Below are 27724 nucleotides of genomic sequence, written 5' to 3' on the forward strand. Positions count from 1 at the left end.
TATGAGAGATTATTATTATTAGTAGAGAGATATATATTTCTAAAACATAAGCCCGAGAGTGTACTTTGTTTTAATATAGGTGTCTAAAGGTTTTAATAGTATTCGAAATGAATAAGCTACAAAAAGACATTTTGGAGTTAGAAGAACAGTTTAGATCGAATTCCTGCAGAATTTGCTTGACTCCAGATATCCACAACAGTTGTAATTTAATTAACGAAAAGTTAATAAAGTGTATTAAGTTTTGTACTGGAATTAGGGTAAGTTGCCATTGCCATTTGCTTTAAAAAGGGTTATGTTTTTCTTTGGTGTTATATTTTATGGTATTTGCTATCTGCCGTATTCAGTGATTAACCTATGTGGTTCACGAAGTCCTGGGTTCGATTCCTGGGTCAGGATATATTAAGCTTACTTTTCATACTTTTTTTTATTATTTTTATAACTTTGACTACAATCTCACCTGTTGGTAAGTGATGATGCAATCTGAGATGGAAGCGGTCTAACTTAGTAGTAGGAGGATGAAAATCTACACCCCTTTCGATTTCTACACAACATCATACCGGAATGCTAAATCCAGCCAGGGATCAAACCCAGGACCTCCATCTTGTAAATCCACTGCGCTTATCACTGCACCACTGAGGTTGTCGTCGTCGTGTGTGTATTGTCTAAATATATTCATTCATTAACAGCACTGTTGACCACAAATTTCCTCTCAGGAGGAGAGTAAGAGTAAGTCCACCACGCTAGCCCAATATGAATTTGCTGACTTCACACACACAGAGAATTAAGAAACTCAGATATGCAGGTTTCATAAAATGCATAAAATCAGCATATCTTGAAATGCACATAACTGAAAAGTTGGATGTGCATTTTAAGATGGATTTTTCTAGACCTAATTCGAACCTATACCCTTCGAATCAAAGGCTGTGGTCATACCCACTGGGCTACCAAATCATTTTTAAATAATTGTATTTATTATATACATGAAGAGCCCAGTGGATATGACCTCTGCCTCCGATTCTGGAGGGTATGGGTTCAAATCCGGTCCGGGGCATGCACCTCCAACTTTTCAGTTGTGTGCATTTTAAGAAATTAAATATCACGTGTCTCAAACGGTGAAGGAAAAACATCGCGAGGAAACCTGCACACCAGAGAATTTTTTAATTCTTTTTTAATTCTTTAATTCTAATTAAATCTAAATTTTTTAATTCTCTGCGTGTGTGAAGTCTGCCAATCCGCATTGGGCCAGCGTGGTGGACTATTGGCCTATACCCTCTAATTCTGAGAGGAGACTGGAGCTCAGCAGCGAGTATATGGGTTGATAACGATGACGATTTATTATATTTTATGTTCAGATAAATCAAGACAGCAAACTTCCAACACAAATATGCAAAGACTGTCTCAGTAGCATCGCTGTAGCATATAAGTTCAAAAATCTTTGCATGATCGCTGAAAAAATATGCGGTAATCTACTTCAGAACAGAACAAAGATTGACAAGCCTGAAACATGTACAAGTCCTCTGGAAAATGGAATAGAAGTTGATGTGCCTGAAATTAACAAAGCTGAGGTTGATGATAGTGAAAACCTAAACAAAATTGTAGTTGACGGAGATTGTATGAATCTACTCCAAAATGAAATAGAAGTGGATATGCCTGAAATTAACAAAATTGAGGTTGATGACAGTGAAAGCCTAAATATATTGCTAGTTGACGGAGATTGTATGAAACCACTGCAAAATGGAATAAAAGTTGAGATGTCTGAAATTGACAAAGTTCAGGTTGGTGACAATCAAATCCTAGTTAATGAAGATTGTACAAAAGAAAATTTTGTTAACATAGACCATACAAATGAATTGGAAATAGAGAAAATTGTAATGGATAATAATTTTAATGTAAATGAAAATGAAGATGTGACATACTTCATATATGATCCTGGTGAACAAGATAATTTACTGGATGAACCAGGCAGCCATATAGATGAAGATAATTCACAAATAGAGATATCTGGGACAGAAAGCAGTAGTGTTCAAAGGTATGTAATGTATGTAAAATATGTACCTTTAGAGCGCCAAAAATCGCAAGTCGTTTCCGCCAACCGATCGGTACCCCTTTCTAACGCCCCATTCTTTACGGAAGTCGCGCCACCTGACGTCATATCCGTCTCAGACTACTATTTCTTACATTACTATTAATACTAGGTGACACATACAACTCATCTGCATGAAAAAGTTTACCCACATATTCCCCTCCCCTTTCAGTAATACAACTGGTACTTTTGTCTGAATAGTTTTCTGGGACATTCTAAAATAAATAAACTAACTAAAAATGGCTATGTAATTAGTCTGTACTCTGTAGAAGTAGGTGTAAGAGGATTACCAGCAAAATCTCTCTATAACTTGCTTAAAGACCTTGCTTCTCTAGAAGTGCAGCTAGTTCTATATTAGAACGAGTATCCAAAGCTGCTCTTATAGGATCTTACCAGGTTTAGCTAGGCAAGGAGAACAACACGAGCGGAAAAGGGGAATATTGATCGATCGTCAAAGAATCCTTAACCCTGCATCCTGTAGTCACAAGTCCTGGACTCTGCTCGGAGTATTTCTCTACCACACGATGGACTCGGCACCTGCACGGTAAATCCATGGAATGCTAAGATATTCATCTCATCATAAGTTGTTTGGTATTTATTTTTAATTTTCATTTTGCTACCTTGTAAATTTTCCTTTTATTTAATTCCAGGTAAACATATGAGAATAGAACAGTATATCAAACATTTACATTACACTCAAAATGCAAAATGCATATAATGCAAATGCTTAAATAATTCTTTTATTGATAAACCCAGAAAAAACAAATAACAAGGCCATAATATCTATTTATTCATATTTCAGGGAATCAGACGAAGGTAACACCAAAGTAACACAAAGATTTGTGTTCGGTCCATACAGTAACAGCAAACTGAAGCGCATTAAATTATACTGCAAGTGGTGCGACATGAAGTTTGCCACCAAGCAAGAGGCCAGTGTGCACAGGGAGCTGGTGCATAAACGTAGGACGTCTTTCACATGTCAGGTACAACTATTATGAAAGAGGAAATCCAACTGTATTGTAAGACTTAACAGCGTTTGAAACACCCAGCGCCGGCCCGAAGTAAATTTTAAAATGGAGCGAGATACAATTATGGCGCCTCTCCCGTTTGCTCATAATAATGTGCAGATACCTATACCAATGTAGAGTAAGAATGGAACGCGAAGATCTTGATCATACTCTGGGATGATCAATTGAAAATCAGGTGTAGTACCGTTTACCGTTTAAAAAAAAAAAAAACCGGTGACTACAATAAAAAATGGGGATGTATGTCATAATTTCGTTATCCTTACTGCTATGCTTAGCTTTCAAATTTTAATGAAATGTACCTAAAAAAATTCATTTACTGCAAGTTAAAGAGTAGGTATATGTTTTTTATGGAAATTAGGATTTGGTTGTTTACAATTTATTCCTTTTGATTTTATTTCTTTTCATTTATTTTTGTTATATTTCCTATCCAGTTATATATTTTAAGTTACTGTATTATATTATTTAATTTAGTCAAATTGGTATCCAACCGTTATCCTATCGCGTCGTGACGCCACCAAAGGTTGCGCCTGAAAATCAGCGCTGCAGTTGCAAACACTGCAGCATTATGCTGAGGCAGTAACCTTTTTAGCTGATGAAACTTAATGATTATCTGTATAGATTAACATGAATGTAAGTAATGTAGATTTAATAATTGTAACATAAGTGTAATCTATACTAATATTATAAAGAGGTAAAGTTTGTAAGTTTGTCACATTTTTTAAATGGAGTAATCTTCGGAACTACTGGTTCGATTTTAAAAATTCTTTCACCAGTAGAATGCTACATTATCGGGGAGTGCTATAGGCTATATTTTATATTGGTATCATATATATTAGCCGAGTTATCACAGTTTTTGTCATACAGGTCGGACTGAAAATCCTCTTAAACAGACTTATTCGCATGCGCTGCCTTAACTATTGTGTAAAATTGAAATTAATGTATGGAGACTTTATGTATCTTTAAAAGTTCTACAAAAAAGTCCGCGACACCATATATCTATCCTCTATATATTAGCAGATATAGTACCTTTTGTGTTTTAAAAATTATTAATTTTATATACTTAGGTTTACGTCATTATTTATACAACTAAACTTTAATCCTTATTAAAATAAATTATTTAATAATCACAAGGATATTATGGAGATAAGATTTGCCCTTTACAGTATGTTAATTACTTAAATAGTTTCGGAGATAATACAAAATTTCTAAAAGACGCAGAAATTCCGCTATATGACGCCCGGCGCTTTCATTTACGTAGTTCCCGTTCCCGTGTGAATATGGGGATCAAACATAGCCTATGACACTCACAAATAATGTAGCTTTCTATAGGGGTAGGGTAGGGTAGGGTAGGGGTAGGGTAGATATAGGGGTTGGGTAGGGTAGAGTTGGGGTAGTGGTAGGGTAGGGGTAGGGTAGGGTAGGGGTAGTAGTAAAGTTGACATCGAAATTTACGCGGACGAAGTCGCGGGCATCCGCTAGTCTAGATATAAGAAGAGACCGCACGCCAGGGAGCAAAGCTCTGCAGAGCCACTACCCAAGGTGTGCAGTCACTATTTTGTAAACTTTTGTCTTACTTTAATCATGTGTTAATTTTTTTCATTGTTTTTTTTTTTATTTATTTCATATTGTATGTTTGTGTTGTAATCAGCTAAATAAAACATTTTATTATGCTCCGTTCGCCGTATGGACGGGCCCTGGGAACACCACCCCAATACACGCCAAAAAAAAAAATCTTGGAGCTGGATGTGTAATGGGGTAGTCGAGTCGTATAAAATTTAATATGAACAATATTAATTTCGTGTCGAGCATAACTCATTCCATCAACTGGTCAACTCTCACTCTGTACCTTAATAACTTACTGGCCCTGTACTGGACCAATAAAAAGGTTGTTAAAGACTATTTTTTTTATATCAGGAGCGACTAGCAATGCATGTCAATGACTTGGCAAACAATCTAGAAGGAGACGGCAGCCTGCTTTTTTGCAGACTGAAACGCAACAGTGTTCAAAATCTAGCCAAGAAAAATAGCTAGAATACAGCCTTCTGACCCATAACCTCTAACCAACACGACGAACGACCTCAATGTCGAATGACAGATTGCCGAGTAACAGTATAAGAGAAAGGAGAAAAAAAAAAGACTATTTTTATTAATTAACCGAAAAAAGAGGTGGTACTCAATTTATTGTTTGTTACCTCACAACTTTGTCATTTATTAACCAATTTTAGAAATTATTTTTTCGTTCGAAAGAGCATACTTCCAGATTGGTCTCATTACATTTTCATGAAAATCGGTTAAGTACTTTTGTTTCAATATTGGATAGAAGCAGGCGTTACTTTGCGGAAGTTCATCATGATTATATAATGATTTATTTATTTTGCTATCATCCGCGAAAATTCGGCGAACCCATGCGACAACGTCACCCAGGTCCGACAAAATACTCTCTACGTACGTTTCACCCCGAAACCGGAGCATCCTCAGGAGATGTTGACTCTACAACGTGCAATTGCAAAGTGTCGTTTTCGACCTTTGCTTCGTCTTTTATAGACCAAAAAGTAGGTGGGGCAAGAGGTGGGCGTTGCCAAGATACTCATAATATAAGCGATTTATCTCGCATTTTTGCAGACACTTTGCAATTGCACGTTGTAGAGTCAACATCTCCTGAGGATGCTCCGGTTTCGGGGTGAAACGTATGTAGAGAGTATTTTGTCGGACCTGGGTGACGTTGTCGCATGGGTTCGCCGAATTTTCGCGGATGATAGCAAAATAAATAAATCATTATATACTTTTGTTTCGGTTGCAATTTTATGTTAAAAAGATTATATAATGTATTGTGACCAGGTATGCGGTAAGACGTTCGCGAGGCGCGCCGCCCACTACGTGCACGCGCGCTCGCACCTGCCGCCCACGTTCGCCTGCGACCACTGCGACTACCGCACCGCCGTCAAGAACCAGCTGGCCGTCCACCTGCGCATACACGCCGGTGAGCATGTCACTCGCTCATGTCATGTCGTGTCACTCGCTCACGTCATGTCACGTCACTCGCTCACGGCATGTCATGTCACTCGCTCGCGTATGTCATGTCACTCGCTCACGTCATGTCATGTCACTCGCTCACGTCATGTCATGTCACTCGCTCACGTCATGTCTTGTCCGTCATTAATACATTGGATCCCCAGCAAGACTCCATGAGGCGTTCGCCGGCCTGCTAAGCTTCTGGAGCGAGCCCGATTGGAGTGACTCCAGCGGGGACCAGCACCAAATGAACCTACGTACAACGGCCAGCCCCTGGTAGCCAAGTGCGGATAAGGTCCAGGAAAGAAGAATCATGTCCGTCATGTCATCTCAATCATGTCATGTCAGCCATGTCACTTATGTCATGTCAGTCATGTCATGTAAGTCATGTCAGTCATGTCATGTCAGTCATGACATGTCAGTCATGTCATGTCAGTCATGTCATGTCACTCACGTCAGTCATGTCATGTCAGCGAGTCATGTCACTCACGTCAGTCATGTCATGTCAGTGTGTGTAGTGTGACACAGAATATATTAATTGGTGTTAAATATTTTCGATGTGCGAGTTTACATCGTTCTCCTCAAAAAACGACAGTTTTGACGACGAGCGACAAACAAACAACAATTTTGTTGGTGAATTTGAGTGCGGTACAAGTCCAATGGTAATTGGTCTGAGGTCTTACAGCACACTTGTTCTGTTCTACAGCCGGTCCCCGAAGGTACCAGTGCGAGCAGTGCCCGTCCGCGTACCACACGCCGTCCAACCTGCTGAACCACCGGCGCAAGGTGCACGAGCGGCTCAAGCGGTACGCGTGCCACGTCTGCGGGAAGACGTTCTTCACCAGCACCGACCTCAACGACCACCTCGACACGCACAACAAGATCAAACGGTGAGAACTATGCGTACATGGTCAGATGACCGCGTACCACACGCCTTCCAACCTGCTGAACCACCGGCGCAAGGTGCACGAGCGGCTCAAGCGGTACGCGTGCCACGTCTGCGGGAAGACGTTCTTCACCAGCACCGACCTCAACGACCACCTCGACACGCACAACAAGATCAAACGGTGAGAACTGTGCGTACATGGTCAGATGACCGCGTACCACACGCCGTCCAACCTGCTGAACCACCGGCGCAAGGTGCACGAGCGGCTCAAGCGGTACGCGTGCCACGTCTGCGGGAAGACGTTCTTCACCAGCACCGACCTCAACGACCACCTCGACACGCACAACAAGATCAAACGGTGAGAACTGTGCGTACATGGTCAGATGACCGCGTATAGCTTGGCAAAAAAGAGTAAAAATCAACAGGGGCGCCACCATGGCCAATATAGCAACACGAATACGATAAACGTAAACGTAACCATAACAACAAAACTTTCAAAGCCGAGAAAATAACGAAAACACTTATTTTTCACATTTATACTAATATTATAAAGCTGAAGAGTTTGTTTGATTGAACGCGCTAATCTCTGGAATTACTGGTCCGATTTAAAAAATTATTTCAGTGTTAGATAGCCCATTTATCGAGGAAGGCCTATAGGTTATATATTATCCCTGTATTCCTACAGGAACGGGAACCACGCGGGTGAAACCGCGCGGCGTCAGCTAGTTTATAATAAATACAAAACATGTCATGTCAGCCGTTCTTCGGTATAAATTGTCCAGATCCGATAACAAAGTTTTGGTTTCGACCTATTTGAAACCAAAACTTTAAACCAAAACTAGTTGCCTCTTGTAAATACTGTTTAAACTGAATTATGGAAGTGTTACAAGCTATATTTTATTTTGTCCAGTCATTAATAACCAGTAAAAAATTTAATATAAATAAAAAAATATCTACGTAAAATTTATGCCGCCGAAACACAACACATTAGCAAGTGACGTCATTCATAGAGATAACAGCGTGATTGGCGCTCGCCAATCACAAACCGATGTCTTGTAGCGAATGACGTTGCAGTTTATGATTGGCGTTTGCGGTGACGAGATAAAAATACAATTTTGTATTATAAAAATATTACAATTACGAGATTATTTTCACAAATAAAAATGTGATTAGAGTTTCTAGGCCTATGCCTATATGCAAAAAATCTTCTTGGTTTTGTACAGCAGGCGAGTAGACTATTCTGCCAGACATAAACGTGATATATAACTTTGCGGGTGCCGCTATGGATTGTCATATTCATCTTGTGCACAATGATATTAGTTCACTGCCTATAATTTCCCACAATCTATTAATTTCGTAAATAGTCCCGATACTTTTGACTGCATACTCAGACCAATTATAGAAGGACCTGTATCACACTCATAGTCACGAACAAAATTGTCTGTCATTTTCTGAGGAAAACGAGCTTAGATTTTGCATATATCTTGTACTAAACTAGAAGTTTTTGCACGTTTTTTACACAATTCAATTACACAAAAAGAAATTTTTACGGAGCTCTTTAACCGACAAACACGATTACAACTATTTAACATCGATTCTATAGAGACAGTTTTTATAATCGCATTAGATCGTTGATCATATACTTTGACAGAAAAGTAACGTCTAGCGAGGCAGGTCTATACCATAATTGGTCTGAGACTGCATAGCGTTGACCTCTTATAACAATCATGTAGAAAATTCACTTAAAAACTGGCTAATTTTGCTTTGACAGTTTCAGAATTATTGGTAAAGAAAATTATACCTAAAGCCTTTGAATATAGTCCAACATTCAATATAATCCCAAATGCAGAGCAAATTCAACCTTAAGTATTGAGTTTAAGGTTGAATTTGCAAATGCGACTTTTTGAATTGAGTGCCAAGAAGTTGTGTTTGGCACCCATCGAGTGGGGACATTTTTTGGTTCTGTCACTAACAAGTGAAAAAAAGTTAGTTCCGTTTCTCACTTTTTTGCCAAGCCATACATGACAGTGACAAATTTTATTTTTCTCCCTAGTTTCAAATGCGACATATGCGACACGCAGTTCGCCGTGCGATGGGGGTGGAAAAACCATCTCCTGAAGCAGCACGGGATCGTGATACCACCACTCAAGCGCGGAGCGCAGAAGATCAACGTGGTCGTGGGCACAAATGCGTCTGACCATGACCCTGACCACACAGAGTAGCACTTCCTTGAAGAACTGTATCGTCAGACGAATTATACAGAGTGCTCGGGAGTTTCTTCCCATAACTTCAAGGTGTTGACGAGTCCACTTATAGTAGAGGAGCCGAAGAGGGGATTTTTGCAGTTACTCGAGCGCGGCAGATAAACATAAGGGACTATACCTTACACTTTGTCGAGTACCTCCACCGAGTATGAAAAACTAACTTCATAAATACTCAACCAGTACGTCAGATTAAGATAAGGTAGGTGAGTTGATAGCTAAAAACTGCACATTTCGAAAATCTGACGATTTGAGCGTAACGTAATGGAATGGGAGGGTTTCAAAGTTACAAAATTAAACCCTTATATTTTAGTGCTCGAGGTACGAGTGCGATTAATTTTTTACTTATTTTTAAGGAAATAATCTCCTAATTAATCGCTAAAATTTTCTTACAATTTCAGTAAGCCAAAGTAATAAAAATTGTATTTAAAGTCTGTAGTTTTTTTTTCCACCGCTAAAAGCGGAAAAAGTAAATAACCATTTATTCTTCCTATAATTTAATCTACCAAATGTAATCGGTCTCAATGACGCTCGAGTAACTGCAAATTTAGCATCCCGGGCTCCCCTACTATTATAATATGCATAACTAATATTTTTTCAACTAAAAAATAAAAACTTTTTATGTTTTCATACAAAGTCATTCAAATAATTCTGACCGTCCATGTCAATACACGCCTTTATATTTTCCCTGCATTTTAAAAGACGTGAAACTTACTTGGTACATCGTAATTATAAGGAACACATTACAAGATCTATTTACAAAAGAAATATTATTTACCCTGAAAATATAAATGTTAGAACATTTTTAATTATTTTTCGGTAGAAAATATAACCCCAGAGTTATGGGATATACTCCCGAGCACCCTATATAGGGACCTGACTCGTTAGACGTTATTGGTTCATTCTGGGGTTATATTCTTTAGCGAAAATCAATTAAAAATGTTCAAGGAACATGTGTTCTAAAATTAATATTGTCAGGGTAAATAAAGAAAGAAAAAGAAAAAAAAAGATCTTTATTTTTAAGTAATGCCACATATCACATAAAATCTAAATTATAACATATGGCTTAACTGTCCACTCAAACAGTGGAGCACTAAAGAATGCCCTGTAATATGTGGCACAACCTAGAAAAAGGCCCCAACTCAGCATTTTGCCGCATACTTTCAATAAAAAAAGTATGCAGCACTGATTTTCAGTTAAGACCCAGTTCAGGTGCCGCCACGCACACAGTTCAACACTTTACGTAAACTATTAAATACAATTATTAAGAACTAATTAAAACAACTAGGTAGACAATAATATTTCTTTTGTAAATAGATCTTAAAATGTGTCCCATAGACGCATCCATATAATTATGACGTAGCCAAGTTTTACGTATTTTAGAATGCAAGGATAGATAAAGGCGTGTGTTACATGGATAGTCGGAATTATTTGAAATACTTTGTATCAAAATATAAAAATAATATTTTTTTTAGTTAAATAAATTCTCGACTCGACAACACCTTCAAGTTATGGGAAATACTCCCCAGCACCCTGTATAGTACTCGTTAGCCGTTACCCCTCTGTCAGAGTATAAGATCAACGATCTAACGCGTTTATATAAACTGTTGCTATAGAATCGATGTTTCATTGTTGTAATCGTTTTCGTAGTGTAAACAGCTCCTTATAATTGCCGGTTTGTGTAGTTAAGAGGCATAAAAAAAAAAAATACCGACCCAATTGATAACCTCCTCCTTTTTGAAGTCGGTTAAAAAATGGTATATAACTTCTAGTTTATTAAAAGATAAATATTTCTATTTTAATTAAATCAAATTTGTACTGTAAATAGTGTGTAAAAAGTATTGATTCTTCAACCGGAACCATTGATCTCTTATAATATGTCATAATCATGTAGAAAATTTCACTTAAAAACTGGCCAATTTTGCTTTGACAGTTTTAGAATTATTGGTAAAGAAAATTATACCTAAAGGCTTTTAAATATAGTCCAATCTATTACTAATATTTTAAAGCTGAAGAGTTTGTTTGATTGAACGCGCTTATCTCAGGAACTATTGGTTCGATTTGAAAAATTCTTTCATTGTTAGATAGCCCATTTATCGAGGAAGACCATATGCCTTATATTATCCCCGTATACCTACGGAAACGGGAACCACGCGGGTGAAACCGCGCGGCGTCAGCTAGTATTCAATAAAATCCTAAATTCAGAGCAAATTCAACCTTAACGAATGAGTTTAAGGTTGAATTTGCAAATGCGACTTGAATTGAGTGCCAAAAAGTTGTGTTTGGCACTCATTGAGTGGGGATGTTTTTTGTTTGCTGATCGTGCATCCACTTTTTAATAGGAGATCAATCAATCAAACAATCAATTTATTTATTTGCAGAATTATTTTTTTATTCGATGGTATTCAACAGTAAACCATCGATCAGGTAACTTATTGATAATCATGTTATCTTATTGATTCAAATGTTTGAATCTCTATGTATAATGTCGGCTTTAAAATAAAAGATGTTTATTTTTAAATATTGTGTATTTATTCATTGTTCTAACGCATAGATGGTAGTGTCGAGACCTCTCGAGCCGATCTGTCTGTCGATCCATCCTCGGAATCTGGTCACGTTGACATATACGGACGGGTTGCCATGGTTACCGCATTCGATGTCCCAGACTACTATCCCAAACTGAGCCACGCGTCCGTTCTGAAAAAAAAACAATATTTATTATCAATCTGTTATTGGGTTATAATCACTATAATTAATACAAACCGCTCAAAATTGACATTTTGGGTAAAAAATGTAATCTGATGCCCACTGACAACCCTACGCGGTTATCTTATTATAGTAAATATATACAGGGTGTTCCGTAATTGATGGATAAAACGCAAATGGTAGATACACCACCTAATTATCTAAAACTAATTTGTAGTGTTTCAAAAATACCTAAGGTGACCGAGTCATATTTATTTTTTTCGGACTTTTCAATATTTTCAAATATTTTAATCTTCAATCAGTTTTTTCAATGCTGTAATAAAGATTTGATTATTTTATACATTACGGATTAAATTAACAATGTACTTTAAAACTATTTTGTGAATAATGTTTTATTTGTTTTGTACAAGAAGCTTTGAATGCAATAATTATTTTTATTTCATTAAGATGACCCAATTAAAAAAATTGTCTTGTAAAAAAAAATGTATGGAGCTGAAGTGTACCATAATTTTAAAAACTAGAACACTTATAAAACTGTAAATTGGTGTAAAACTTGTATTTACAAAGTTGCTGGTAAAAATGTAAGGGAGGTGCTGAATTTTCAATATAAGAAAAAGTGTGAAGTTTCCAACATTTTCTTTCAAAATTTCCTACAATATCTGCTTGCATGAATTTACTAATGTAGTAATTTGTATTGAATTGTTATTAAAAAAAAATGAAATAAAAATTACTCTTGGTGTATCTACCATTTGCGTTTTATCCATTAATCACGGGACATCCTGTATATTATAGATGACACGTCTCAGTTGATTTGATGTTAACAGGTTGTCAATAAAGACCAAATTAACATGTGTTCGTACTACTGGTACAGTGCCTACTGCCTACCCTAGTTGTAAACCTCGTGCACACCACTAACCTGAGCCGGACACACGAGGGGGAAGCCCCCGTCCCCCGCGCAGACGTCCCTGCCCCGCTCGCCGCCTGCACACATGAAGGACTGGTCGAGGATGAAGTAGCGGCCCAGGCGAGTGTTGCGGTACTTCTCCTGGCACTCCTGGTGATCCAGCACCGGGACATCCACCTGTGATGAAGAGTTGGAGATTTAGCGCTTATCATAGTTAACGAGAAAATTACTCTGAATAGGCTGTATGGTCACCGACCTTTGCCTGTTCGGTTTGAAAAAAAAACAGGCTGCAATCTGTCTTTTTAAATTTGATGGTGTTGAAAACACAAAAAAAAAATTATATTTAACCATTACTTCGTCAGTAGGTAAGGCAGAACTACGAAATTGTCTACAACAGGTGAGCAAATGTTGTGTGATGACGTCACGTACCTACAATATCGTGACCGGGAGTCGATATTTATGCGAACTTTGAATGCATGTAAAATCATAACTATTTGGTATTTTTAATAGATATAATAAACAAAACTAGTGTATCTGTATATATAAAAGCTCTAATGTAACGAAGTTTCAAATGATTTTGTGTACCTAGTAACATTATCCATTATAAAATCCATAGATAAAAGATAAAGAAAAAATCGGTTGAGCCGTTTAAAAGTTGTAAGGGATGAAAGTGGAACAGAGTAACCGAATGTCTACAAATAAAAGCGCAAATTTTTCTCAAAAATTTTCAAAAGGGGTTTTTCAAATTTTTCACTTTTATGACAATGTTTCTTTTCTTTGAATTGTTTTGCTATTTTTTTTAACTAAATCAAATTATTTATTTATTATCTTACCGTTTTGACGCCTCTGTGCCCGCCGGTACCGGTCTGTGACCATTCGTACGCCTCGCAGCGCGCGGGCGGCGCCGCGTCGGCAGGCGGCAGGCAAGCGACTCCCAAGCTACGCGAAAGCTTCATCGGCTCCGACAAGAACAGCAGCGCGATATCGTTGTGTGCGTTCACTGAAATTGTGTTGAATTGATTAACGTTCTAAAATTTAATATATTTTTTTTCAAATTAGTAAAGATTGAAAAAAATTATCATTTTTTTTTCTTGTTTTCAAATTTCTTGTTAGCTTGTTGGTTACAGACAATAAATAATAAAGAAAAAAATAATACAGCTTCAATGTTTTTTTTTTTCTTTTTACCCGACTGCAAGAAGGGTTATGTTTTTCGCGCGTGAAATGAAATGAATTGAACTTTATTTGCCACAATACACTTATCTTGTATGTATGTATTTATGTAATGTATGTATTTATGTATTTATGTAATTACGAAGGCGGTGCCAATCCAGTGTCATGATTTAATTAAAGCCGTTTCTGAAAGAACCACAGAAATTTTGTAATTTAAACGGCTTAAATTAAAACATCACTGGCTTGACACCGCCTTCAAACTGATCAGAAGGTAGCACATAGGTAAGATGTTATTTTTTGCTTTTTAGTTTAGGTTAATTTTTGAGTTGGAAGTCGGTTGAATTTTTTTTATTAAAATTTTGTTTTTTTATATTCTTTACAAGTTAGCCCTTGACTACAATCTCACCTGATGGTAAGTGATGATGCAGTCTAAGATGGAAGCGGGCTAACTTGTTAGGAGGAGGATGAAAATCCACGCGCCTTTCGGTTTCTACACGGCATCGTACCGGAACGCTAAATCGCTCGGCGGTACGTCTTTCTCGGTAGGGTGGTAACTAGCCACGGCCGAAGCCTCCCACCAGCCAGACCTGGACAAATTAAGAAAATCTCAATCTGCCCAGCCGGGGATCGAACCCAGGACCTCCGTTTTATAAATCCACCGCGCATACCACTGCGCCACGGAGGGCGTTCGCTAGTAATTAGTAAAATAATCCCGTAAAACGTTGGATTCGTCCCGCATGTCCCGCATTTTCTACCACACGACACACACATACACAACAGTCAACACCCACACGCGCGCACGTTGAAAAGCGCTGCATCTATACCAAAAATTTTCTTAGAAGTCTAATCACCAAAACAAACCCGTCTTGTCACTAAAATCACATATTTCACTTACGTTATACGTTATTTCTAAAGAACAAAGTGTCTAAATCCTTTATTATACGCGTACAGTACGAATTACACCAAAAACTACACCGAATTTACGATTTATTCACATTTATTTTCTGAAAAACAAAATCACAACGAGATTAATTTGCACAGCTTAACTACGATTACGGCAATTTGACATTTCGTAACGCTAGATTGTCTATGAAAAGCAAGGATGGGTAAATAACATCGAGCGTTAACTTATCGATAAATGATAATGAATGATTCTTTAATAATTGATATGTTGTTAGTTTAAAGATGGGAAAATGAAATATTTTATAATCATTTTATTTTAAAAAATAGTTTTTTAATAAAAATGTTATACAATACATATGCTCACGTTATTCTATAGCGTAAAAGATATCTTACGAATAGTAGCATTATTCAAACACTGGTATGGATAACATTATCTCAATACGATTTTTAATAAAAATCGTCAAATCAAGATTTTAACAAAAACTAGCAATGTAAATTTAATTTGCAAAATGCGCGCGATCAGCTGTTTTCCAAGAGGTCAAATAGGCAGGTCACGACTAATAGGTATCTATCTATACAAAGTCACAAACAAACTGCGCGACGTTGTATTGCCGACCGCCGCCGGTGCCGAGGAAAATAATTGCTATCTCTCTCTAACCTAAGCTGCGTGGCGTGGTTAATAGGTATTTTCAAAATATTGAAACTTTAGGTCCTTTCGCTAGACGCTACGCTATTTTTTCTTTAGTTCGTGTTCGGCGGTCTGTTGACAAACAAACCAAAATTCAAAAACCTTTGTGTATGTTCTATGTTATGTTAGTAGTGATTTTCTGTAACGAATACTCATACAATTGTGTCGTTTGAATTGTGTGTGTTTGTGTGTGTTGACTGAGAAGTCTTGAAATGCTTAGATCAAATCAATTCAGTACTCATGAATATTGTACCTACTATGACGACAGAACGTCTCGTAAACGAGAAACAACCTGAAGTAAGTTAATTACCTGTACCTAGTTAAAAACTTGTAAAGTATAAAAAATAGGTATTAGATAGGTAAGTGTAGCCAGCCGATTTGCTGTCGATGCGTACGTACCTACTCGTACGTACACAGTAGATTGCGGAGCGTTGTTATCGCATTGTTCGCTGTACATTGCGTGCTCAAAATTTTCAAAATCTGAATTTTCTCATTTCCCACGTAATTGTTATTTAAAATATCGTTGTGGAAACTAAATTTAACCTCTTCACGCAGTTTTCGGTATCATGTCCCTTACACCCAGTATGTACGTGGATACGTGCACACTTTTTTGAAGTATAAGCAAATCTTGGACGTTAGTACGTCCCCAAAAGATTAAAGAAAGAGACGGCCGCGTGACGCAGTGGGTAGTGACCCTGCTTTTTGCATCCACGGCTGTGGGTTCGATTCCCACAACTGGAAAATATTTGTGTGATGAACATGAGTGTATATAAGTATTTATATGTAGTATATAATTGTATATTAATACTATAATATCAACTATCTTAGCACCCATAACACAAGCTACTCTGTATGCTTACTTTGGGGCTAGATAGTGATGTGTATTGTTTAAGTATATTTATAATAATAATAAAAAAAGATTACCCCATTTCTTAACCACGCGTACCCATAGGCATAAACCGTGCACCGTTCACCGTTTGTGACACGTGATATTTAATTTCTTAAAATGCACACAACCGACAAACGTTAGTATACGTTCCCTTTTAAGATAACGTTGTATAGTAACGGATGTTTTAGTTTAGGTATTTCAGTTATAACGATACCTACTTGATATCGTTCCGATGCCCGCCGTTAACTTCTCAACCCTACTGATTGTCTTTGATTCATAGTCGGCCATTATTGTTGTGTTAAAAAGTCATCTAAGTAAATTTCGAGTATATACGCGTTGCGCGCGGCAAGCGTATCGCGTGATTTCTTTCTCTCTTTTCTCTCTACAGAATACATAAGGCGTAAGAGCGGGAGAGACGCGAGCGAGAGTTATTAAATGGTTTTGATTTTTAACCGACTTCCAAAAAGGAGGAGGTTCTACGTTCGGCTGTATGTATGTTTTTTTTTTTTTTTTTTTATGTATGTCCAGCGATAATTCCGTCATTTGTGGACCGATTTTGAAAATTCTTTTTTTGTTTTAAAGGGTTTCATTCCAGGGTGGTCCCATTTTTTTCAGGTCAGGATCTGATGATGGCATCCTGGAGAAATCGAGGGGAACTTTCGAAAATTGTAGGGACGGCTTGTGCGTTTGTTAGTGTTTCCATAAGGTATTTTAAACCACTACATTTTTATGAAGGTTTGGAGTTGGTTTGATGATGGAGTCGAAACACAGACGATGGAACTCGTCAACGATTTACAGCAGGTACCTTTTGTTTGGGCTTGATTTATTTGTATTGATGAGAACTTTCCACCTAGATGGGTTGTGACTGTATTAAGGGTCTGATGATGAAGACGAATGACAGTTAGGAGAACTCCTCAACGGTTCGCAGTAGCTACCTTGTTTGGACTTGATAAATTTGTATTGATGAGAACTTTCCACCTAGATGGGTTGTGACTGTATTAGGGGTCTGGTGATGAAAACGAAGGATAGTTAAGGGAACTCCTCAACGGTTCACAGTAGCTACCTTGTGTTTTGACTTGATAATTTTGTATTGATGAGAATGTGACTGCATAGGGGGTCTGGTGATGAAGACGGAGGACAGTCACCTTTCACGATTTTCTGAATATTCATATTACGTGTGGATAAAGGGGGAGTAAAATTTTGTATATGAGTAGTTAGGTAGTATTTTTAAAATTGAGATTGTAGGACTTAGATACTTATCATAAGAAAATAACGTTTTAACTAATTGCTTATTAATTTTTGTTCACACTCAGTAGGTGTGCTAACACTAAAAATTTAAAAATAAAAATTTTAATAAAAAAAATTTAACCGACTTCCAACTAAAAAATTAACCTAAACTAAAAAGCAAAAAATAACATCTTACCTATGTGCTACCTTCTGATCAGTTTGAAGGCGGTGCCAATCCAGTGTCATGTTTTAATTAAAGCCGTTTCTGAAAGAACCACAGAAATTTTGTAATTTAAAGGGCTTAAATTAAAACATCACTGGCTTGGCACCGCCTTCAAACTGATCAGAAGATAGCACATAGGTAAGATGTTATTTTTTGCTTTTTAGTTTAGGTTAATTTTTGAGTTGGAAGTCGATTAAATTTTTTTTATTAAATTTTTTTAAAATTAGTGTAATTTGCAAAGACTGTGACTTAATGTGACTTTGAACCTAAGTTTTATGTAATTTTGGTAGGCGACTAAACTTCACTCCCCCCACCCGGAAAAAGTTACAAAAAGTCCCTCAAGTTAGCTGCTTTAATAATACGGATTAGAGTTAAAAAATGGCGAATGATATCTCACTTGGATTAAAGTTTTCATGTAACACAGTTTCAATGACACCCCACGTCTGCACATTGTCTCCGGCTCCTCCAGCGAGGCCGGTCAGCACTTGCAGCTGCGGGGCGGGGCTCTGGGCGGAGTGTGCTGCACAGAGCACCACGCTGGGGTGGATGAGAGTGCCTCCACCTATACTGCCTTGGAGGATGGCGGTGCTAGTATTTTGAGACTTCGATAAGTCTTTTCTGAAATAGGAAGAAGATCGATTGTCGATCCAGAGTAACTAAATTAAGGGTGTGCTATATATAATTTAGTGGTTACAAATGGTTCTGGATCTCTGATTCTGGAAAAGTTAGGAGCCTGATATTTGGGTTAATGATATTTCAAAGTGTTAGCTTCGTTATGACTATACAAAATACACAAATTGTAAAACTTTTCTCGATAGTTTATTTTTTTGAAAAATACATGTTTTGCTCACATTTTGCTTTCAATCTCAGAAAAAGCAAACTTATTTTCTTAAATTTTTGAACGTGGCCATTTTGTTTAATTTACTTGCAAAATGGTTTTGGCGCTCACGTCATAAAATTTGCGTCGCGCGTCAATCGCTCCGTGCTTTTCACTCACGTGAAAGTCATAATTCAGCGTCTCGTTCGCACTTCGAATTTTATGCATATCGTACCGACGCGCTGCGCGCTCTTAAGCGGCATCAAGTTAGTTTTGAATAATTTTGTGGTTGTAGTAGATCGTATTTCTGACCAGATGGTTGGTAATTTTCAGAACACGATGTATAAAACTATCTAGGGCATTCTGGTGTATGTACGTCCTCTACATAGTCTATGCATAGGTACTTGCATGTTTTTCAGAACAAAACGGTCTCGAGCCGCGAGTATCCAACGGCTTTTTGCAGTGCTTGATGTCCTCAGTCCAGTGGAGGATGATGATATTTTAATTTAATTTAATTTATTTAAGTAAACCTTCTTTAATCTTTTACGCACGCTGGATTTACGAGTAAGCTTCAAAATGTATGAGGAAGCTGGTAAAAGTGTTATTAAAAAATGTAATCAAAAAGCGCCATCTGTAGTAACACTGATAAACTACGACACAATACAAGCTAGCGCCGAATCGGTTTTGTTTTTAACGGCATAACTGTGAACTAACTAGTAGATGTTTGTGGAGTAAAGTAAGTTCGATACGAGATGGCGCTACTAACCGATAACTAGGTTTCTAGTTTATTTTTCATATTTAATTTTGAAAGAAGTTTTACTAATTACTTCATGTCGTGTGGTCTGAACTTCTATCTATGGTACTTATCTATGGGTCTGAAGCACTCATAATTATTATCTTCTTGTTTAGAAGTGATCATTGATCCAACAGTTATCTATACTTATAACTAGCGGACGCCCGCGACTTCGTCCGCGTGAAACTCGATTTAAACTTTCAACTACCCCAACCCTACCCTACCCCTTCCCTACTCCTACCCTACCCCTACCCTTCCTTTACTTTTCCTGAATTTTCTTTGCTATAAATCTCACGGAGCCCGAGACCTTTCCAACGAATGCAAAACCGTGGAAATTGGTTCGTACGTTCTGGAGTTATAGCGTCAGGAAGGAAAACCCGACTTATTTTTATATAGTAGAAAAATAAATCTGTAGAGAGGTCAATTCTGTACATGAAATATATTTCCAAAATAACTATCAGGGGGTGATTAGTGATCGATACTGATGCCAAAATTGCAAACAATAAAATTTTTGTCTGTATGTTTGATATAAAAACAAGAACTACTCGACGGATTTTAACGAAACTTAGTACAATTATTCTTCATAAGTACTCCTGGGCAGGTTATAGTATACTTTTCATCACGCTACGATCAAAAGGAGCAGAGCAGTGAAGGGAAATGTTGGGAAAACGGGAGAAGTTACTCCATTTTTACAGCGATACTACTGTAAGGGATGGATTAAAGAGGTCTAAGGGCGGACGAAGTCGCGGGCAACCGGTAGTTTGAAATAAATTAATCTAAAGCTGAAGAGTTTGTTTGTTTGTTTGTTTGTTTGTTTGATTGAACGCGCTAATCTCAGGAACTACTGGTCCGATTTGAAAAATTCTTTCAGTGTTAGATAGCCCATTTATCGAGGAAGGCTATAGACTATATATTATCCCGGTATTCCCACGGGAACGGGAACCATGCGGGTGAAACCGCGCGGCATCAGCTAGTTTATTAATATAATTGTAAGCTTACATGATGACCAGCCAGGGTGTTTTCCCATTCTCACGCATCCCACAAGTGGCCGTGGGCTCAACTCTGGTAAAATCATTCTTCTTCTGAAAAAATAAATTAGAACTTTTTTATAGAAACGGTTGGTAATAGCGTATACCTAAACAAAGTTGTGTTATTTTACTATAATTTGGCAAGTTCGTTCGTAACATTCCAGATGGTGCGCGCGGGCCGGGGGGCGTGTAGCGATGAATGAAAAATCCACTTGCACTTCACTTCTCCGCGCACGATTTCATATCGCAGTCTTTCCCCCCGTCGCCCGTATGTCATGGGAGTGTCAACTTGTCAAGCTATACAGACTTATTAGCTGCCTCGATGTATCAGTGGTTAATATATGTGGTTTTAGATAACGAGGTCCTGGAATACTGAGTTTTCTTCATAATTCTACCCCTAAATTATGGTTAAAAAGGGGTTGAAATTTTTTTTTATGTAAATCGTTCATGTTTCGAGTTATTATCGATTAGCGAACTATTTATACTAATTATATCCTACTAATATTATAAACGCGGAAGTTAATATGGATGTATGTTTGGATGTTTGTTACTCTTTAACGCCGCTACTACTGAAGCGATTTGGCTGAAATTTGGAATGGAAATAGATTTTAATCTGGATTGACACATAGGCAACTTTTTATCCCGAAAAAATCCATGGTTTCCCGAGATTTGCGAAAACTGATGATTTTGATGATATGAATGTTTGTTACTCTTTCACGCCTCGACTACTGAACCGATTTAGCTGAAATTTGGTATTGAGATATATTACAGCCTGGATTAACACATAGGCTACTTTTTATCCCGGAAAAATCCATGGTTCCTGAGGGATTTGTGAAAAACTAAATTCCACGCGGACGGGCGTCCGCTAGTAATATAAATGCTAAAGTATGTCTGTCTGTCTGTTACCTTTTCACAGCTAAACAGGACCTTTGGAGTAGAACATAGGCCATATTTTGGCCCTAAAATAAATATAGAAGGTGGTAAAATAGGGTTTGAAAGTTTGTATGGAAAGTCCTTCTGGTATATCGGTAAGGTGCGAGTGAAAGACAGTCTTGCTCGGTAGCTAGTTTATTACTGATGACACAATGAATTGACACTCGTTATATACTACATCCCTCCAACACTAGTTTGGAAACCTGGAACAATATATACACAACGGGTATTTTTTTTTGTTTACTTACTTAAAATACTGCCTATAATCTATACGTTTTCTAACTCTTCTACGAGTAGATCGCCAGACATCGGGATTAGAACTGTCAGAACTAATTGGCTCATTAACTAAATCGGAACCTGGTACGTACAACTTGTTTTCACCGTCTTCCCCAGGCTCCGCCCCTTTTTCGCCAACCGTTTCTCTTTGGTCCGTAAGGTCTTGTCCTTCATTTTCAGCGGCAGAAGGACTACTGCCTGTCTGAACCTGCAAGTCCCTCTCCTCCACCACAGCAATGTCAGGAGGGGGCGGAGATGCCGGTCCAGAAGCCGGTGGCTCAGTAAGCGACGGCGCGGGGACTGACGGATGCGGTGAAAATGGCGTAACTGAACTATGAGGCGTTTGTAGACAATCATCTAAGTTTACATCACTTCCAGTATATTTTCTGACCTGGTCAATATGCCTGTTACAATTTGTCTTATAATCTTCAAAGTAAATTTGTAACATTCGCGATCCTATAATTTTTTTTACTACGCCCACGCACCAGATACCTTTTTTCGCAATATACCATTTAGCCCAAACAGTTTCACCTACAATAAAATTACGACTTTGATTTAATGTTGGCTTGTCTTGTTTATCAAATTGCTTAGGCGGTAAAATTAAATCCAATCTAGATCTTAAATTCCGACCTATCATCAGCATAGCCGGTGTGGCCCCTGTTGCGCAATGTACACTATTTCTATAGTTAAAAAGAAAACTAAGGAGTTTCTCATTGACATGTTTTTGGCATTTACCTTCAGATAGAATGCATTTTATCATTTTTTTACATGTTTTTACAGAGTTCTCTGCCTGTCCATTGCTAGCTGGATGATAGATCGGTGACGTAAGATATTGTATTCCGTTCATTCTACAAAAGTTATGAAATTCCGCCGAACTTATCTTAACATCATTATCCGAGATTAGCACAGCGGGAACGCCAAATTTAGAGAACATTTCTTTTAACTTAAAAATAAGCGCACCGGTAGATGTGCCCCGGTCCATATAAATGCATTCTAACCATTTAGAATATGCATCCACGACAATTAAATAAATTGACTGGCCGATAGAAAAATAATCTAGGTGGATTCGATGCCATGGCCCCGGCGGGCGAGGCCACGGCGCCGGCGGCGCGCGCGGCGGCGCACTGCGCAGGCCTGCGCACGTCTGACACGAGTTCACCATCCGTTCGATTTGCGAGTCGATCTGAGGCCACCACATTTTTCCGCGAGCCATATTTTTAGTTTTTGTTATGCCGAAATGAGATGAATGTAGTTCTTTTAACATACTTTCTCTGTAGGCGACCGGAATTACTATTCTATGGCCCCGTAATAAACAGCCATCCACCACTTCTAGATCTCCTTTACATAGGAAATACGGCAATATTGATTTACACTTTATTTTCCTAGGCCAACCTTTACTCATGTATTTCATTACTGTTTTCAGTACCTTGTCCGCCGCGGTCGCGTGTCTAATATCACTGAACAATACCGGTTCCGCGTTCGACTCGAAGAATAAGAAATATTTAGCGTAACCGTCCTCTCGTTCATTATCTAATGTTACCGATATGGGTGAGCGAGAAAAGAAATCTGCGATTTGGTTATTCTTGCCATCTATATACTGTACTGTATAATTATAAGCGGATAATATTACTGCGTATCTTTGTAAACGTAAGGCTGCAGTGACAGAAATGCCTTTGTTTTTACCAAAAATAGATAGTAACGGCCTATGATCCGTCTTCAGTATAAACGGTTCCTGACGTCCATATAAATATTGATGAAAATATTTCACACCAAAAATTATAGCCGTCGCCTCTTTCTGTATTTGGCTATAGTTCTTTTCGCTCTGCGTTAAGGAACGGGACGCAAATGCAATAGGACGCTCGCGGCCTTCGGCGTCTCTGTGAGCGAGTACTGCTCCCAAGCCACACGGCCCCGCATCCACGGTGAGGAGAAGGGGGGCGGCGGGGTCGAAATGTGCTAAGACGCGCTCGCTAGCTAGCTCGCGCTTCACGCTCTCGAATGCCGCTTGCTGCCGCTCGCTCCAATGCCACTGTGCGCCTGAGCGTAATAACTCATGCAGTGGACTTAGCAACGCCGACGCACCCGGAATGAATTTCCTATAATAATTAACGACTCCCAAAAAACGCTTGACCCCGAGCACGTTCGCGGGCGCGGGCGCTTTGAGTATCGCTTCGACTTTCGTAGGACATGTTTTTAACCCTGTCTTATCTATCACGTACCCTAAGTACGTCACATTATTTTTGAAAAAAACGCATTTGTCTTTTTGCAAACGTAAACCTGCGTCTTGCAATCTACTTAAAACCGAATGAAGTCTAGACATATGAATTTCCCTTGTTGGTCCAGTTATACAAACATCATCTAGCCAGACGCTAACTCCATCCAGCCCTGCTAATAATGTTTCCATCGCTCTCTGGAATATTGCTGGGGCATTAGCTAGCCCGTAAACCAGACGGGTATAAGCGAACATCCCTTTTTCAGAATTGATAGTCGTAAGGTTTTGAGATGACTCCGATAATTTAAATTGATTATAAGCATTACTTAGGTCAATTTTCGAATAACACTCTCCCCCTCCTAGTCTAGAAAAAACCTCCTCGATCCTAGGTAAGGGGTATTTATCTATCTTTAGGTCTTTATTTAATGTACATGAATAATCTCCAGCAATTCTTAATTTCCCGTTTTCTTTTAGCACTGGAACTATCGGGGTAGCATACTCTGAGTGGTTAACAGGCTTGAGAATTCCTAATTTAACTAATCTATCGAGTTCCGCGTTAACTTGGTCTCTCAATGCGAAAGGAACGGATCGTGGCTTAAAAAACTTCGGTTTCGCATCATCTTTTAAGTGCAATTCAACTTCAAACTTATTAAAACATCCTAAATCATCCTTCCAAATCTCTGGGTATTGACTTAACAACCGCTGCACATCTTCAGTAGGCCTACTTTTACAAATTAAATTATTATTATTAGACGATACAAAAGAAATTCCAAACTTAGCCATAAAATCACGACCTAGTAACGGGGGGCCCCCGTTTTTAATAATATAAAATTTAATTTTATTTGTTTTATTATTATACGTAATTTCACTAATAAAATATCCTAAAGGTGTAATTTTATGACCAGTATATACGCACATTCGCAGATCACCATTATGTAGTTTAGAATTCTTAAAATATTTTAAATAAAAATTCTCTGATAACACAGATACACCCGAACCAGAGTCTAATTCCATATGTAACTGAGTATTGTTCACGTTTACTGTTAATAATATGGGCTTATAGTCTACGTACCTCATGTTAAAAAGGTCACACTCCCTGCAATCCCTCCCTGCAAGAGGGTCTTGGGCACACCCTTCCGATTGTGCACTGATGTTATGCACATTAGATTTATTTTTGCACATTTTAACTAAATGCCCTCCCCCACAGGATCTGCACTTCAGGTTACGGAACCTGCACTTATCGGCACTATGGGATCGCAACCCGCACACACTACAGCGCTGCATTACACTCGAGCTATCCTCCGATCGACTTGGCTTGGCCTGAGCCTGGCCGTGGCCAGCCTTCCGCTGCTCACCGACGCGAAATACTGGCTCCTCTTTCACGACGACGCGCGCCTGTCGCGCACAAGCCGTCTTCTGTGCCACTTCCAAGGCTTGTCCGAATGTCAAGGTTTTCGAATCACATTCGAAGAGTTTATCACGCTCCGGCCCTGCTCGGAAGCCCAGAACGAAACGGTCGCGCAGGAGCGTGTCCAGCTCAGCACCGAAGTCACAATATACGGCCAACCCTCTTAGCCGTGCCGCCCATTCTTCGATACTCTCACCGTCCGATCTGCTTGCTTCGTAGAATTTTGCCCTGTCTGCGAAGGTCGACCTTTTTGGCGTAAAATGCTGGTTTAGCACTTCTACCAGCTCAGTATAACTACATACTTCGAGCTTCTTTGGGTGCACCAAATTTCGAATTAACCGATATGAGTCATCCGAGAGATGTGTCAATAACACTGCACTTTGACTATCATCAGAGATTTTATTTAACTTTATAAACTGTGTTAATTTACTGTGAAACACTTCCCACTCATTAATTTTATAGTCAAAAGAAGCTAAGTTTCCGAGATAAGAACTCATTTTTTATTTTTTTATTTTAAACGCGGGTATGTACACGACTCGTCGCCAGTTGGTATATCGGTAAGGTGCGAGTGAAAGACAGTCTTGCTCGGTAGCTAGTTTATTACTGATGACACAATGAATTGACACTCGTTATATACTACACCTTCATTTAGAATTACAGTTTTAAAAATTGGTTCATAAATCATGAAAAAAATACGAAATATAAGGTGATTCAAGAATTTTTAAAATTCAACCCCTAAAGTAGTGAAAGTTTACATTTATTTCCGCTAGTATAGTATCTGTATTTATCTTTTCCTACCTTCAAAATCAAAATTCATTTATTTCAAGTAGGCTCAGTTTACAAGCACTTTTGACACGTCAGTTGACTATTTGTAAAGTTTCTACCACCGGTTTGGAAGGCAGGTTCTGCTGAGAAGATACCGGCAAGAAACTCAACAGTTGCTCTTTTGAAAAATCATACAACCTTGTAATTTACAATTGATAACAATTACAATTTCTTATAGTTTTACTTCCTGTGTGAAGGTGGAAGCTGATCCAACGGCCTTCAAGCAACTTTATCATTGAGGAACTGTTCAATGTTGTAGTACCCTCGACTAAGTAAATGTTTTTAACACATTGCTTAAATTTATGCATTGGCAGGTCCATCACAGTCTTGGGGATCTTGTTATAGGCCTTTCCATCGAGGGTTAGATATTACAAAAAAGAGATTTTAGGTACCTGCATGTGAGGGTATGTCAGAGTTGTAGCTTTATCTGGTGACGGATGGTTGAGTTTATCGGTGGCAGCCACACAGTGGTGAGTGGTCACCAACGTGAGCAGAATGATATACACGACCATCTGAAAAAACACTTAACAAGTGAGTTCGCAGTCAACTAACTACGACCTCCGTGGCGCGGTGGTGTGTGTGAATTAAAAGACGAAGGTCCTGGGTTCGACCCCCGGCTTGGCCGATCTGATTGGAAGACTTCGGCCGTGGCTAGTTACCGTTGTGTAGAAACCGAAATGGGTGTGGATTTTCATCCTCCTCACAAAATACATCATCACTTACAGAGGGTGAGATTGTAGTCAAGGGCTAACATGTAAAGAATATAAAAAAACTTGCAAGTTGACATTGATTTCCACGCGGACGAAGTCGCGGGTGTCCGCTAATCTATGACAACATCTTTGTCTACTGGTCTCAAAATTTATTTATATACATTAACACTCAATACAATAGAATGACGAATCTATACTAATATTATAAAGCTTGTTTGTGTTTGTTTGTTTGTTTGATTGAACGCGTTAATCTCAGGAACTACTTGTCCGATTTGAAAAAATCTTTTAGTGTTAGATAGCCCATTTATCGAGGAAAGCTATAGGCATATTATCCCCATATTCCTACGGGAACGGGAACCACGCGGGTGAAACCGCGCGCCGTCAGCTAGTAAAATATATAAATTAAAACAAAGAATTACACAGCTTAGTAAATTTTACTACTACTGGTTATGGTGGTATACTCACTTTTTTAACATAAATATTTTCACTGTTATGTATAATATTCTAAAACATTTGTTTATGTTTTTCAATCTAAACCACTAATCACTGAACTAATCAATTGCATGTGATAATTATTAATTATAATAATATTATCTCTAGAGTCACATAAAGTCAGCACGAGTCAGACATTTTCCTCATACTGGTTATAAGCTCGCGATACTTTAAGTATAACTTAGTTATTTATAGTTTAGGGATGTGCCCGAAGTGGTTTTACAAGATCCGTAGTCGAATCGAAAGGTTT

At 38.3% G+C, this 27724-nt stretch overlaps 2 protein-coding genes across 2 annotated transcripts; one reads left to right on the forward strand and one right to left on the reverse strand.

Annotated features, from left to right (window-relative positions):
• On the forward strand, positions 1 to 11791 carry LOC128199605 (zinc finger protein 613-like). The gene is made up of 6 exons (XM_052889825.1): positions 1 to 257; positions 1353 to 2029; positions 2886 to 3066; positions 5950 to 6091; positions 6830 to 7367; positions 9063 to 11791. Exons 1-5 carry the CDS (start codon positions 108 to 110, stop codon positions 7015 to 7017), a joined length of 1338 nt encoding a protein of 445 aa, XP_052745785.1. The 5' UTR covers positions 1 to 107; the 3' UTR covers positions 7018 to 7367; positions 9063 to 11791.
• Positions 11780 to 27615, reverse strand: LOC128199607 (phenoloxidase-activating factor 2-like). Its single transcript, XM_052889831.1, has 7 exons — positions 27448 to 27615; positions 26665 to 26784; positions 20590 to 20672; positions 18378 to 18598; positions 13714 to 13880; positions 12893 to 13057; positions 11780 to 11967 (listed from the first exon to the last, which is right to left on the reverse strand). Exons 2-7 carry the CDS (start codon positions 26782 to 26784, stop codon positions 11806 to 11808), a joined length of 918 nt encoding a protein of 305 aa, XP_052745791.1. The 5' UTR covers positions 27448 to 27615; the 3' UTR covers positions 11780 to 11805.
• Positions 27616 to 27724: the final 109 nt, after the last annotated feature.

This window comes from Bicyclus anynana, chromosome 26, assembly GCF_947172395.1.
Source record: "Bicyclus anynana chromosome 26, ilBicAnyn1.1, whole genome shotgun sequence".
In the NCBI taxonomy this organism is placed as follows: Eukaryota; Metazoa; Arthropoda; class Insecta; order Lepidoptera; family Nymphalidae; genus Bicyclus; species Bicyclus anynana.

Bases quoted from the DNA above. Each gene is read 5' to 3' on its own strand.
- LOC128199605 (XM_052889825.1), top strand. From the start codon at position 108: ATGAATAAGCTACAAAAAGACATTTTGGAGTTAGAAGAACAGTTTAGA. The intron at 258-1,352 runs GTAAGTTGCCAT...TTTTATGTTCAG, and splicing joins AGTTTTGTACTGGAATTAGG to ATAAATCAAGACAGCAAACT. The intron at 6,092-6,829 runs GTGAGCATGTCA...TCTGTTCTACAG, and splicing joins CCACCTGCGCATACACGCCG to CCGGTCCCCGAAGGTACCAG.
- LOC128199607 (XM_052889831.1), bottom strand. From the start codon at position 26,784: ATGGTCGTGTATATCATTCTGCTCACGTTGGTGACCACTCACCACTGT. The intron at 20,673-26,664 runs GTACCTAAAATC...TTATTTTTTCAG, and splicing joins TGACATACCCTCACATGCAG to AAGAAGAATGATTTTACCAG. The intron at 11,968-12,892 runs GTTAGTGGTGTG...TTTTTTTTTCAG, and splicing joins CCCTCGTGTGTCCGGCTCAG to AACGGACGCGTGGCTCAGTT.